At 41.7% G+C, this 14,961-nt stretch overlaps 1 protein-coding gene across 27 annotated transcripts in view; it reads left to right on the top strand.

The window, feature by feature from the left end:
- The window catches only part of OSBPL1A (oxysterol binding protein like 1A), a 78,670-nt gene that overhangs the window by 28,599 nt on the left and 35,110 nt on the right, over positions 1-14,961 (top strand). For 6 of the 27 annotated variants that reach the window (XM_075084849.1, XM_075084845.1, XM_075084850.1 and 3 more), the window contains exon 16: positions 57-163. In XM_075084849.1, the coding sequence (XP_074940950.1) occupies positions 57-163 (107 nt within the window). Of the gene's footprint in view, positions 1-56; positions 164-2,709; positions 3,479-4,595; positions 4,809-5,894; positions 6,046-7,077; positions 7,160-11,180; positions 11,432-12,343; positions 12,821-12,959; positions 13,188-13,287; positions 13,408-13,512; positions 13,560-14,961 lie in introns of those variants that run through there. The other 21 variants (XM_075084857.1, XM_075084867.1, XM_075084868.1 and 18 more) reach the window with 21 other exon arrangements.

The following is a 14,961-nucleotide window of genomic DNA, read 5'->3' as shown; positions in this document are numbered from 1 at the left end:
AAGGACACTGTAGTTGACAATGTTCCCCTAACACTACTAATCTTTTCTGCTTTCAGAAATATCTTCTCCCCTCCTGCAAAAAGTTGATGTGGTCTCTGAAGTATCACAGGAAACATGTGAGGCCCTGGCTGACTGCCTCAACCTATTCACAAAGCAAGAAGGGGTATGTATTGTGCTGCGTGGGTCTATAAAGGGTCTGAATAGCTTAGTGTATTTCACTAGTTCCCTACTTATGTGTTACAAAAATAAGTACGCATACCCATAGAACTTCGCATTGTTGGTAAGCTGTCCTCCTGCATGCTGAATGTCTGATGAAAACTCATGCTTCTCAAGAAAGAGTAGCTAAGTTCCTCTACAAAAGGATATCTTAGTATTTGAGTGTTCAGAGGAGACCCAGATTTTGCTTACAAACTACTGCTTGTAATGTTCAAAACGAATGCTTGAGTTCAATAAAGCAGTTGCTTTGCTGATTTGAAGGTTAAAATATTGAGAAAACAAACTTTTTTTTTTGTACTGGCTAGCTGAAGCGTTTAACAGTATTGCTTCTGAATTTGTTTTTCAGACCATGTGCTTAGTGGGTGTGCGAATGCTATCTATTGAACTTCTGGCTTTCCCAGTGACAAATATTTTGCGTGGTGTTAAACATAATGCAAACGCTTCAGTTTGGGACTATATGTAAAACTCATTAATTCCTGGGGTGGGAGATCTGGTGTTTTTCTTCCCTCTAGAAGATACCTTAGTACCATGGAATAAATTTGTCTTCCTGCATTGTGGTAACAGTAATCCCTCAGGTAGGCTCTTGTTGTCATCAGTAAGCTGTGTTTCAGAATGAAGTTTGTGTTGGTGCTGTTAGTCTTCCAGTTATTTAACAGTGAGCTGCAAACACTGGCTCCATTGTCTAGGATTGGTTTAAGATATTTTTTTTCATTCCTTTCCAAGCCCTTTTGTCTCTAGTCACAAGTCTTCTAGACTTACTTGAGTCAAGCTCTAGCAGTGTGGACCAAATGTTGCTTTTCTTTTTTTACACTGAGTTTTTTTCTCTAAGAAAATCTAATACTGAAGTTGCCAGTTCCATTTGTGGATGAGGGGGAAATTGTTACAACAGTGGGTGTATGCTGTTAGTTAGTATTCCTTAATTGTGTTGGCATCTTGCTTCAAGCCAGACTAAAATAGCTTTCCAGAGTGGAGTATGGCAAAACATGGTGAAATTGTAATTTCACCTTACTTCAACTTGGAACAGCCTCAGTAGGTGCTATGGAGGCCTTATTTTAATCTGGAAGCACATAGATTTGGGCACAGAGGGATAAGCTGAGGTGTGAACTTGAGTTTCCACCATAGCTGGTAAAATCAGTCAGTCATGACAGGGAGAAGATGTGATCCTGGAGAATTCTGTGTCTTGGTATTTTTAAACTTCAAGCTATAGCAGTTCCAACTATAATGCAAGCTTTTAAAGATGCCATAAACTCTAAGGGAAGTTACAGGAGCAATACATTCCTAAGACTTGAACCTTTCCAAAAAGTTACATTCCTTGAGCATTACTGTTCTTAAACCCACAGCATTTGGTTTTGTTGTCTTCTATGAGGTAGGGCCCCATTTGTTGCCATTCAGTGCTGATTTCTAGATGGTAGTTCTGTTGGCATCACAAAAGCAACATATTGGGTTCTGCATGAACAAGTGATAGGACCCCAATTAAATGCTTTTTCTATTCAGTATACTTGGAAGGAATATTAAGCATAACTCTGAAGTATCAAACTCTAGTGTGAAAACACTTGTCTAAAATACTCTAAAACAAGATCTTTTTTTAGAGTGCTTGTTTCTCTTCTGACCATGATCTCAATAATGAAGTTAAGGCTTAGGTATTGTAAATGTTTGGGGACAACTGCCATCAATGCTCTGCTCTGGCAGTGATCAGGTGCTGTTAACTTAAAACTGCCAAACTACCTTCAGGAAGGATATAATGCTACAACTGGTTTTTAAAAGCTGCTTTCCTGCCTGTCCTGTTGTCTCTGGGCCTCTTAGTTATCAGTGGGACCGTTTGACTGTGGCTTGTCTTACAGGGACTCCCTGGTAGAACTTCCTTTGAGGAGAGAAGAATTATTTGCCCCGCAATACCATTCAGCCGTATTGTGCATGGCCCAAGAAATCTGATTCTCTCTAGAACAGACGTGTTCTCAAGCTGATCCTTTCTATCTTGCCTCTTTAAGGAGAATTCTTTTCCCCTCTAACTTAAATTGTCAGCATACCAGAAGCCACTGCTTGACTAACGAGGAGAGGCTGCTAACTTAAGGACAGCCACAGTGAACACACTTCTTGACTTTTGGAGAAGGCTTTTTTTTGTGCAGTAGCGCTCCTCTCTGTGCTGTGTAAATTGTAGCCTAATTGTGCAATATGCAAATGAAACTGCTAATAGAGCACCAAAAAAAAAAAAGATAGAAAGGTTCAACTGCCTTCCGCTTGCCTTAGAAATGGTGCATGAGCGCGATATCCAAACGCTCCATCTGCCCGCTGCTCCTCCCGCCCCCGGTGCCTCCGGAGGGCTGGTGCGGGGCCGGCTCCGGGAGGAGGGAGCCCCGCAGCACCGTGCCACCCGCCACGCGTGCCGGAGGAGGCGTGACCTCACCGTCCGCACGGCAGGAGTTGCTGTGACGCCATAGAAGGGGAGCGGTGGCGGGGGGGGCGGGAAGCTTCCAAAAATAACTCACTGCGGCGGGGCTCCGTGTGGGGCGGCCCCACGGGCTCTGGGGCCGCCCCGCCCATGGGGAGCCGCGGCCCCCTCAGCGGCGGGGCGGGGGCGGGAGCGGGAGCGCTCGGCCTGGCAGGCCGTCTTTAACCGGGCCGGGAGCCGGCTGCCGCCCCGCTATTTCGGGTTGGTTCCCTCTTCCCCATCCCCCGCGCTGGGCGGGACGCGCTGGCCCGGGCGGTGCGGGGCGGAGGGGGGGGCGGTGGTGCGCGGAGGGAGCGGAGCGCGGAGCCGTGCGCGGGGAGGGCGCCGCTCCCCCGCCCCGCCCTGCGCCGCGCCGCGCCAGGGCGTCCGCCCGAGTCCGCGGCGTGCTGCAAGGTGAGGGGGCCGGGCCGCCCGCGGCCCTCCCCGGCCCGGCAGGTGCTGCCGCTGCTGCTCCTGCTGCAACCCGGGGCCGGTCTCCCAGCCGCGCGGGGCGAGGTCTCGGAGCGGCTGCTTCCCCGAAATCGGTTCCGCGGTATGTAGCGTGCGTGATGAGCTGGGCTTCGGGTTCGTGCCTTGGGTGGCTTGGGTTTCCTTGGGTGTTTTTTTTGCTTTTTTTCCTTCTTGACATTGGGATGAACCCATCAGTGTCAAGCAGAGAAAGTAGAGATGAGCACAGATGCTTTTTGCTGAACAATTACAGCGTGTTAGGGAAACCCGAGGATAATTTGGCTGCTTTAATCTGAGTATTTATTGAGGCATTTGTGTCGGAGCTTGTGCAACTTAAAACGTTTTCTGCAGTGACTTTGGCACAAGGTTAGTAAGTATTGTTTCAAAGCAGGACTTCCCTTGTACTATTTCTAGCGGATATCGGAACCTGCGTTCCAAAAGCAGTTTGATTCTAGTATTTTTACAATCTAAGGTATTCTGATACAGTTGTAGGGGAACATTAACTTAAGGTTCTTTGCACGCTAATTTCTGTGCTAGATTTTCTGGGTGATCTTAAAATTTATCTCCAATACTTTAGCTGCACGTACTGAAGCTGTCTGAAACTGATAGGAAAGGTATTCTTTAAAGAAATTGCCTTTTTTTTTTAGCTTGCTTCTTCATTAACCAGTTGTAGATAAAGTGTGCTGATGAGTATTTTGACTCTCCTGAATTTTGCTTTTACCATCAAAGGTTATATTTAACAGTAAATTGCTCATACTGCAAGAGTTGAGAGCAGATAGCAGTTGTAAGCTGATTTCATTTCAAACGGACTGCCAGTCCGTTTGTGGCTTTGATCTTCTTCCTTTGTTTGTAGGTGTTGTCATTCTTTCTAGTGTTTTTGTTTGTTTGGGTTTTTTTTTTAATTGGTTTGAAAGATTTGTTTACAAGCTGGTAAAAAACTTTAGCTGATGCGATAAGAGATTCAGAAAGGTTTCCTCATTTTGTGGTTTAAATGAGTTGTATACTCAGCTAGGTAGAATTTGAAACAGATTAAGCTTGTCATTTTTACAGAAACTTTAAGGTCAAAATACAGTGGGACATAGTCCTTGGATTTATTTATCTCTTTACCATGGTGTAACATGCTATCTCTTATATGTATCACTGATATACTGTAAATAAATGTGCCTGCAGTTCAACTAGTAAATATTAATCTCAATAAGTTCAATATACTGCCTTAGTTTATTTTATATCTCTTGGAAACATAACTGAATGTCCAAGGGTTGGATGTGTCTGTGTGTGTTCTCATGAATGCCTGCATGCTCTTCGGGATACAGATAGTTGTCTTTGATACACGCCTGTCTGGTGTGTGGTCTGGGAGATGTGTATGAGCGTGACTGTTACTGCTTAGACCTGCTACCTTACTGGATTGTGAATGAAGAAGGTGCCTGTAAGCTGTGTCCAGGTGACTCCTTAATGAGACTTTTTATTATTCTTTTCCTTGCAGGAGTGGGGATGACAGAACAGAGCTATTGATATGCGCACCCCAAGCAAATCTGTCTAAAAAAGTCTTGGAGTCCATCACCAGTCCTTTTCTGCCACCTGGCAAATACAGTCAGCTACATTACATTAGTCTGTCAGGTGTTGGAGCCTTTGGTGTGTGAAAGGGAGAGAAGAGGGTGTGAGGGACTCCACTAAAATCAGGGAAGCTAAGAAAGAGGTTAGCTTTATGATTTCTGAGTTAGGGCTGGGGAGGGGAGCATGTCTTGGCCAGCTGTTGTACAAGACCTAGAACCATAGACTCCTTAGCCCTTCAAGTCATGATACCAGGGCCTGTGTTTCTCTGCTCTTTTCTTGTGCTTAGGAACAAGTGACAGGCTCCTCCTGCCCTCCCCCCCCCTTTTTTTTTGTTTGGTTGTTTTGGGGGTTTGTTGTTGTTTTGCTTCCTCTCAATCACTGGAGCACAACAGCAATTTTGTTATCCGTTCTGTGGCTGTTGCTGAAAGTAGCGGAAATCAAGGCAAGACCTCAGTGTGTCGAGGCCTGTAGGCAATGCCCCAAACAACTGAAACACTATTCAGCTTGTAAACTTGGGGAAAGGGGGAGAGCAGTTTTCAGGCAACTGATAATTGTACTGGGCACAGCAATAGGTGTCTGGTGTTAAGAGACTCAAGGTGTGTCTGCATCAAGAAAACCTTTATTGGCTATATCAGTCTCTGACTCAATCCTATTTCTTCCCCTCTCCTCCAAATGAGTAGAAATGTACTAGAAGTACCTAGTGCAGCTTGAATCTTGTTTGAAAGTAACAAGCTAATTGGAAGGTTCTCTGTGCTCAAACAGGTGCCCAGATAAAGACTGATATTTTTCCCTTACGCAGAAGAGCATGGGATATAACGTGTTGTGGAATGATGTAGAGGCATGGCCTATAAGGGAACAAAGCTACTGACAGGGAAGTTATTTGGCAGGTTGTTTTTCCTGCTAGAACACTGGCAGTTCTAGTCATGCCTTGATGATTCTTGCTGTACTGATTTTTGGGTGCTGTACATGCATACGTCTTTCACCGGTGCTAGAGCTCTAAAGATGAGATATTAAAATCAGAAGAACTTCAGAGTGAAATGTTTGCGGATGGCATAGTGTTCTCCCTCTGGAAACATTTTCTTTCTACCACTGTACTGCAGCCTTGCAGAGAGAAAGCTAACTATGGGTCTGTGAAGACAAGGTCCTTATCGGTATTATGTAAAGCAGTTTCGTGAGTCCAAAGTGTCAAGGAGATAAGGTAGTTAAAGAGCATCATTTTTTTTTCCAGAGACTTTCCTAGAGCAGCCAAGAATGAATAGGTCACCAGAGTGGGCAAAGACGCTAAGCAGTGGCCCAGACAGAAGCTTGTTCAAATAACAAATACTGTGACTCCATTCAGGGAAAAGATAAGTAAATACTACCGCCTTTTTTATAATAAGGTATTATGTGTGTTGACAGAATGCTTACATTTTTGAAGCAGTTGATAAGATCTTTGGTTGAGTACCGTATCTACAAAAGGCTTCTGGGTGACAGAAGGGTGCTTGGATGTTACTGTAGGTCAAAAGGTGAATGCTACCGGTCTTTGTAGTACACCAGGGTCCCAACTTTTTTTTTTCCCTTAAGAGCATGCACTCCAAAAGTTCCTTTTTGTTGTAGCTGGTTATATGTTTGAATATAATCTATTGGCAAAGTGACATACTAATTTCTAGTGACAGGGAAACTCTGGCTGACTTGTAGCTCTACGAGCCTGTGTGAAAGCGGGTCGCACAACTTGTCCGAAGGCATTCTCCACTCGGTACTGCATTGCCCAACTCAAAGCACTCTGCTAACGTGTTCTTGCGCTTTCTGGAACAGATTAATGCTTTTTCAAAGCTTGGCTTGTAGTTACTTTTTTCTTGGCAGTTGTTAAGCAGCCTTGTGTAAACTAATTTGGAATCTGTTCATGGGCCTCTGGGGAACCACAGTGTAAAAACATATTAGTTCGAAAGGAGACCCCTTCTCACTGGGCTTTTGCAGCTCCCACTCTGAGCTTTACTTCTGAGGTCTTATATGACTTGTTTAGGGATTTTATTTTTTTTAATGCAAAAAGACATGGCAAAAGGGGCTTAGCTGAGGCTGCAGGGAAGAAAGATCAAGCAGCAATTAAGCCTAATAGAATAGCATTTGATATAGTACGCTTCTAAAATAGGTATTAGCAATTCTGTTTTCCATGAATGTATTTGAAAAATGGTGCTCTTGTCTCTGTGTAAGCTGATAGAGAGGAACAAAAAAAGTGCATAACATGGTAATTTTCTTACTGTGTTCTTGCTACTTACTGCTGTGAGGATGTTGTTTGTTTTGCTCTCTGTCATGCGTGGAAAACAAACTGGGGTGAGAAGGGTACATATTTTTATCCCTTTGGTGTCATTGTGATTTCATAATGGCATGTAAAGCTGATTAGCTTGTTTTCAGTGTTCTGGCGTGATGTGTGTATCTGATGGAAGAATAGATCAACAGCAGAGTTCTAAAACTTGCTAGCTCCCAGGCAGCCAGTGTGTTGTCAGCTAAGCACAGGTAACATTTCGGGGGAAAAAAAAATGGAGGAAAAAAAGGATTTAAGGCTGAACCTCTGTGCATAGCACTGCAATTTTTAACTTAGTTTGCTGGAATTTTGCATGCAAGCATGTGAGATACTTGACTGCAGCGGCAGTCCAGCTGAGTGGTCTGGTTTTGTGTCTCAGCTGCATAAAAGATCAGAATGCTGAAATGGGTGACTGCGGTCACACAGGTTTACTAATTCTCTGGAGATGTAGTCTCCTCATTGACCATTCTTTCTTGAAACTTAAGGCTTTTATTATGCTTTTTTCCTTGTAAAGATGATAAAAGCTAGTTTCTTAAAATAATGATAAAATTATTTCTATGCATGTAAAAAACCAATTTCATGTAGCCTGTCCAGTACTGGATATTAATGTGCTTTTGAGGGAGATAGAATATTTAACTTTCTATTGCTCATCTAGTTTGTGTGAGGTTGTTTTAAAGGAATTGTCTCTAAGGCTTCGTGTCACTTAAATGTTGTAAACTCATCTTAAGTTCGCCATGTGGTATGTTTTATTTGACCTCCTTAAATGTCAGTGATTTCAGCTCTCTTGCTGAAATAGTCAGCACAGTAGGCTGTCCGTGTGCAACTGTTTAGCCTTTCCTTGAATAAAGGAGGTTGACTGAATCTAAACCTTTCTGCTGTTCTTTGCTGTGCTTTTAGTTGGTGTATTTTAGTCAGTTCTGGCTCCATGAAACATAGGGGTCTTCTATCTGTGAAGAATAAAAGCAATGATGTGTCATTTAGAGAGTACTAGTGCATGAGGGAGGGTGTGTTGTCTTTTTTTATTTTCTCTTTTTACTTCACCTGGCCACAATTATGGCTTTTCAACCAAAACTCCTTTTTTTACTTTTAGTCAATGACTCCTCAGAGCTGATACCATTTTTATAATAGAGGTAAACCATTGTGGAATTTGACCTCTTGTTTGCTTTTTAATCTCATGAACAAAATATGTACTTTTGGGGCTCTTTCCCCCTCCCCAGACTGCCAGTGACTTTAAAAACTTCACTGGTTTTAACTTTAATACTCACAAGTATGTTATCTCTGCTTGCTTTGCTGTCCAGTGAAGAAATGCGTTTGTATAATGCTGAGTGCTGAGTCACTGAGGTTATCGCTAGAATTGGTAAATGAGCTGTATGTAGAAAGTGTTTACGAACTGAAAATAAATCCCTGGTATTATAGTTTTCCTTGAAGGTACATGCCAGGTCTGGTCATCAAGGAATGTTAGTAACCTCTTTATCCAGAGTGTTTGTATTGCTCTTAACATCACCCCCTTTTAAATGCATCAATAATATACTTTAAATGTGTTCAGTGTTATGTACAAATGGGAAATGCAGGCCTATGCTATCCCATAAGGGTAGCTGATAAGTGCACACAAAGCAAATATTGCTCCAGTTATAGAAAAGAGCTGAGCTGAATGTTGCTGCAAAGGACTGGTAAGATAGAGGGCCTCTTATGAATAAAGTGTATCCAGTTTTTGTGAATATCCTGAAGAGTCCAGTATAAGAGGATGTCCAACTTTGTAAGGATAGTCCTCATCTGAATATCTTGTCTTTATAGAATGCATTTGGGAGTGATACCTGTAATATTCTTACTTTGTTTGCATAGCTTCATGTTAAGTGGCCTCGTGGACTCGACTTGGTCAGTGGTTTTCAATAGGAATGTTTTCCCTCCTCTGTGTGTCACTGCTACATTGTTAGTGTTAAAACTTGGACATTGGTGCAACAGCTCTGGCATCCATAGGTACAGTAGAAGACTCTGAGAATGGCTTTAAAGTATGCCTACTTCAAGGAAGTCTCTAGTATGCATCATAATGCAGGGGTACTTCTTAGCTTAGAAGTAGAACAGTTTAGTCACAGAAGCAGACTATAAACATTTTTGTCTACTTTGGAAAGTTTTGGGCTGCCAAAGCTACACTGCTTCCACAACATAAGCTTGATTAGATACATTGCTTGACTCTCGAATAGAAATACAGCTTCCTATTAATCTTGAAATTTAACTAATCAGGTCGCTATTACAGGTCCTTTTTTAAGTCAAGAGTTATGGTGGGAGAAAGGATAGGGAGAACAATACTACTCTTGCCTTGTCTGGAAACATTCAGTTTAATTGGCTGAAGCGTCAGCCTCTAGGCCTTGTGCAGGTGTGCTGTAGCAGAAAAGCATTTGTGAAGAACTTGGGTTTGAACTGATAGACATGAACTAATGGGGCAGAGTCATACATGGGGATTTTATCATCGTGGGGGGAATAATCTTAAGATAAAGGTATAGCTCCTCTAGGTAATGTGGTAGTCTGTATATGTCAGTAGTTAATACCTTTCTGGAAATGCCAACAAGACTATTAATTGCGGAAGCATTCTGTGATATACATGCAAGTTGGATTGTCTATTTTTCCAGTGAAACACCTTGCTGCAAGGTCAGACAAATCAAATTGAGGTGCAAATGAGCTGGCTGAGAATTTAAGACAGCTTGAAACTTCAGACAGTTAGATCTTTGCCTATGGATAGCAGAAATCTAGTTTTTTGTCTGACCTGTATCTCTTCCAGCTCTGAAGCCACATTTCAGGCTAAGGGCTAAACTTGAACCTCACAGACTGAGGTTGGAAGGGACTTCTGGAGGTCCTATGGTCCAACTCCCCTGCTCAGGAAGGGCCACGTAGAGTTGGTTGCCCAGGACCATGTCCAGAGAGCTTTTGAGTACCTCCAAGGATGGAGATTCCATGTCTCTGGGCAACCTGTGCAGTGCTCAGTCACCCTCATGGTAAAAAAAGTGTTTCTTGATGTTCAGAGGGAATCAGTCTCCTGTGTTTCAGCTTGTGCCCATTACCTCTTGTCCTGTCACTGGGCATCACAGAGAAGAGCCTGGTTCTGTGTTCTTTGCACCCTCCCTTCAGCTACCTATGAAGATTGAGATCTACCCTGAGCCTTTTCTTCTAGCCATAACAGCCCTCAGATATCCACACAGTACTTAAGAGGTAGTCCAGTGCAGTAGTTCTAGACAGTTTCAGGGAACCATGTTTCACAGATCAGCTGATAACATATGGTCAGTGTTTACTATTCTGTTTACTCTTGTGTACAGTGTATTGAATCTAAAAAACGTGTCACTCTAGTCTGTTAGATCCTTGTTCAGCTTGGGGTGGGGAGGACTCTTGGTGTTCCTTTAGATTTAGACTTCCATCAACTCTATCTTCTAGTTTTATTCTATCAGCCTCTGTTTTTCATTGGAGAAGTTAATAAAAGATTACTAGAAGTATAAGCTGGAGCCACTTCTTCCTCTGAACTGTAAATACTACTGGATTGCATATTTGGGAGTAATAAATAAAAGATTTATCAGGAAATAGCTTCACTACAGTGTTAAGTGTGCATCTTAGGGAGAAGCAGGCTTGTTTTATCTGCTCAATTAATCTTTAGTTACTCTTTGCACAAGAAGGCCCTGAGTAACAATGAGTAACATACTGAATTCTTGCAACAAAGTGTAAAAAACAAACAAACAAACAAAAAACACCAAAAACAAAGACCAAACGAAACCCCACAAAAAACCACACGACTTTTGCCTTTATCTGGTGGAGGTGTTTGAGATCATTGATAAGGAGAGATCTATTCCACTGAGTGAGAATATTTGGATTGTCTAGCTGTTCTGCATGTCAATGGTGGTGTTCTGTAGTTTCTCCTTGTAATATATCAGTAGGTAAGAAGGTATCATATTTTGGGATAACAGCAGTGGTTTTAGACTCCAGCAATTATTTCTGTTATTCCCAAAAACAAGAAATGGAAGGCAGTATTTCAGATTTCATTCTCAATATGCAACTATCTTTTTGCTACTTTGATCTGAGGTTGAGAACTTTCAGTGTGGATCTCCATAGTCCACAGCAGAGTTATGTCTGCCCTAACTGCAAGATGAACTTCTGTACAACATACTATAATTTCAGGAAATGTCTTATCAGCCTACCCAGGGCCTAGCTGATGTCTGCTGGCTGTTGCCTGCTTAGCAGAAAGGTCAAACTAGTGTCTCAGAGGAAAATCATCCCTAAGAAGTGACAAACTTCTTAATGCTGCTAGTCATTCTAAAATCTGAAGTAGAAGTGGGGTTTCTGCATTTGTGTCTGTCTATGAAGGTCTGATTCTTTAATAATGGGAAGTTGAGAAGAGCCTGTTCTGGGCTATAGCAAATGAGAATGCTTTCCAAGGTGGATTTTGTTAGGAGATCAGAACTCCAGCACTGTGGTGTGAAACTCACCATTGACCTCTGGCCTATGTAAGTGTTCAACTTTTTTCATATTTAACTGGTTTGGTTAGCATCCAAAATGAAATTAAAACTAGCAGATAAGACACCTGAGTTTTCCATTAATGCAGAACAACTGTACAGCACGCATGTTGGTTTTGGGATTGCTTTTTTTTAAAAAAACCTGTCAGTTATTCTTCATAAATAATTAACAAGGTTCCCAATGCAGAGCTTGTAGAACAGACAACTGGCTTCAGAAGTGTTAATTTTTAATAGGAAGCTAGTTTCACTCTGAGTCAACAACATGTCCACTTGTGTAGCAGCATTAGTAAGCCAGTAAGAGCCAACAAAAACATAGGAAAAGCGTGGCAGTTGCTTCAAAAGAACACATTAATACATGCATCATTGTGATCCAACTGGGAAGAAGTTTGGGGGAGGGGATACAAAGGGGTTGATCAAAGTAATCAGTGGTATATACCGAAAAATACTAAGGGAAGTAGCTTGATCAAAACTGCCTTAAGATCTATTTTCAAAACAGTCCTTAAGAATAAAAAGGAAATGTTTCCTGTGTGAGTTCTGAAGAACCCTTACATCTTGAAGTCTGGTCTCTCTGTTTGCGAGCCTAGCAAACTTCAAAGATGTCCACAGTCTCTCAAAGGCAAAAGACGCAAAGGAAGTCCTTACCAGATCTGAAAACATGCAGCAGTATACTGTTCTATTCCTGTTGGCAACAGTATAATACATCAGCTTGAATAAGACCCTTAGTTTGGGTAAGGTTACTTGTGGCATGTGTCTGTGTGGAAACAGATACTTAATCTGACTAGGGCAGCAAAATACCTTTGGGGTGTGGTTTTTTCCTGGTAATCTTGTAGCTCTGCAACTTGAAACGAGCTTTCCAAATATGTACATCACTGCTGATGTCATTCAGTCCCAGCTTGTTTTGGTATAAGCTATTGGCAAATGTGAATATCAGCCATATTTAATTTCGGCCTTACTCAGAATAGAAACAATACTTAATAGAAAATTACAAAATCAGAAGGCTTTTTGTTTGAACTCCTGATATTTGACTAATTGTTATTGTAATACCAGAACATGAGTAGGAACAGAATGCACTCTGGAAACTGGCAACTTCTGCAGCTATCAAGCCCAAGTAGACCTCATGAGATTTATCAGTTTACAGTTAAGTTGTCTAAGTAAAATGGAAAAAAACAAATACGTTTGAGACGAGGACTTGGAATTTCTACTAAGTTTCACTTTAGAAACAAACCAGAAGAAGCTCTGTTAAGTCTTGACCAGTGCATAATCACTTTGAAGAAAGCGTTTCTCTGATAGAAAATTTTGAACCCAAGTTTTTAAGCCCAAACCATCCTTTTAATCTGCAATCAGAAATGAAGTACTTGGAGCTTGTTCTTGCACTCCTAGGTGGGTTCTTGGCTCAGAACTGCGACATTCTCCACTGGTTAAAACTGCAGTGCTTCATCAGCCTCCGAATAAATGAACTTTGACATAGCCAAATGTGGAAACAGGAAAGGGGAAGGAAGGCAGCGAGCTCCATATAGAGGAGGAAGTGTCAGTGTCTTAAGAGGGAAAGGTGGGAGGCAAATAGTCTTTGTCCCCAACATGTAGATAGTTCAGAAACTGTTAATCCAGGCAGTCTTGAATTATGAGTTTTTATAATAGACTTGTATGTTGGAAGAAGGGTGCTGACTGCTCTCAGCATCTCCAGCTCTTCCCTTGAATAACAGCTCTCTGCTTTGATGTCTGTCTGTGTTGACACGATCCTGCCAAAGTATGAGTTTCTTCTGTGTGGACGATAGCTTGGCTCTTGCTTCTAGCAGTGGTTCCACCCTCTCTAAGTTTTATGATCATATCTGGTCCTTTCCTTCATTAGCAGAATTTTATTTTAATAGATCAAATATAGGGAAAGATGATAACTCTGTATACTCAGAAGAATGAAATGTAGCATTTCCTAATCAGCCCTGCTAAGCTCCTCCTCTTGAACTTTTGAGGTGAACGTTTGTAGCTGACTAACAATAAATCCTTGTGTTCATCTGTGGAATGACTGAGGCATAGTCTTATGACTTGATTTACAAAGTCTTTGGTTTCTTCTATAGGCCTTGAGTTGGGATGTAAGTGAATGCGTTACCCGGACTTCAAATTGGTATGTATAGGGTTTGCTTGTGTGTATGGGGGTCTCTCAGCCTTTGTACCAAAAGGAATTTTATTGGTGATGTTTCATGTATGTGTCTGAAAGTAAGTAAAATATTATGTTAGCCTTCTGAGTTCGTTCTTTTGAATTTGATGATTGCAGTAAGATGTGGTACTTGGATGCTGTAGCTGTAGAGTCAGCTGGCCAGACTTCTGAGATGAAGGCTGATGCTGTCTTGTGATACAGTACATAACCCTTTACCTATTACCAGTGAGCTCAGCTGACCTCCTTAATTAACTGATCACATCTTGGTTTGCATTTCAGTAGTTGCACTAGCTGTAGTTCAAGTCACTGGTGAGTGCTATCTAACTATTGTGTTTTTAACTAGGTAGATGGTAAGCTTATAGCACAGGGAGAAAACCTAAGCAAGAAACAATGGTTGAAGAAAAGCATGACTTTTTTTGGATTGGTCCTCTGTACTCTGGAGTGAGCCAAGGCTATGATGACGTTTACAAGAACTAGTTTACTCCAGCAGATGAAGAGTTATGATACAAGGCCTTAACGTATGTTAAGATAACAGATGTTTGTACAAGCTCCTTGTGGTTGGTGGTGACGGGGAGTGGTGAGTCAGCAGGGGAACTCTGTGTGGAAAGGCCTATGTGTAAACAGATAAGAACTCCAAAAGTTTTGTAAAAAATATTTACATGCTTTAGGGCTTTAGGAATCTAGTGATGTGTTCATGAAACTGCTTGCAGCGGTTCGGGAACACTTTGTTTTTGCTTTAATGTGAGCTGTCACACTTGCAGTTTTATGATGTGTCATAGGAGTATTCATGAAGCACTTGTTCCTTTCTCTAGTACTTCAAATACTTGAGGTGTGCTTGCAAAGAAACATACTGAAATTAAAACTGTTCCTGCTTTTTGGGGGGTGGAGGGGAGGAGGCTTAGGAGAAAAGCAGGATTATACATATTCATATCATACTAATGTGTGTTTAGTGGGAGTTAAGTCCCATGAGTAGAGGTAAAAATCAAGCCTTTTAAAAATTTATTTATTTTCTTTCTGGAAAAATTTCTTTATTGAAGCTCAGATGTGGTTAAAGCTATGAGAACTCCACGTGAGAGCAACTGGTTTCAGTTTTCACTTCAGTAGCAGCTTCAGCAACAACTTAGTCCTACTCTAGGCAGCAGAAAAGCTGAAAGCACTTTTTCATAGAAGCATATCCTGTAGAATTAGTGCTGCAGTAGCATGCTTCAAAATTAGCTAACAAAATATATAGAACAGGTCCATTTCTAAGTAGATATGCCTTGGGGAAGATATTAAAAGTCTTTAAATTGCTTCTATGATGAAACGAAAAGGCAGGTTTTGTTCATGACATGGAGGCAGACCTGACTCTTCTCTAAACTATGTACATCTC

Source organism: Phalacrocorax aristotelis, chromosome 2 (assembly GCF_949628215.1).
Source record: "Phalacrocorax aristotelis chromosome 2, bGulAri2.1, whole genome shotgun sequence".
Classification (NCBI taxonomy): Eukaryota; Metazoa; Chordata; class Aves; order Suliformes; family Phalacrocoracidae; genus Phalacrocorax; species Phalacrocorax aristotelis.
This window is presented reverse-complemented; position numbering and strand designations above follow the sequence as displayed.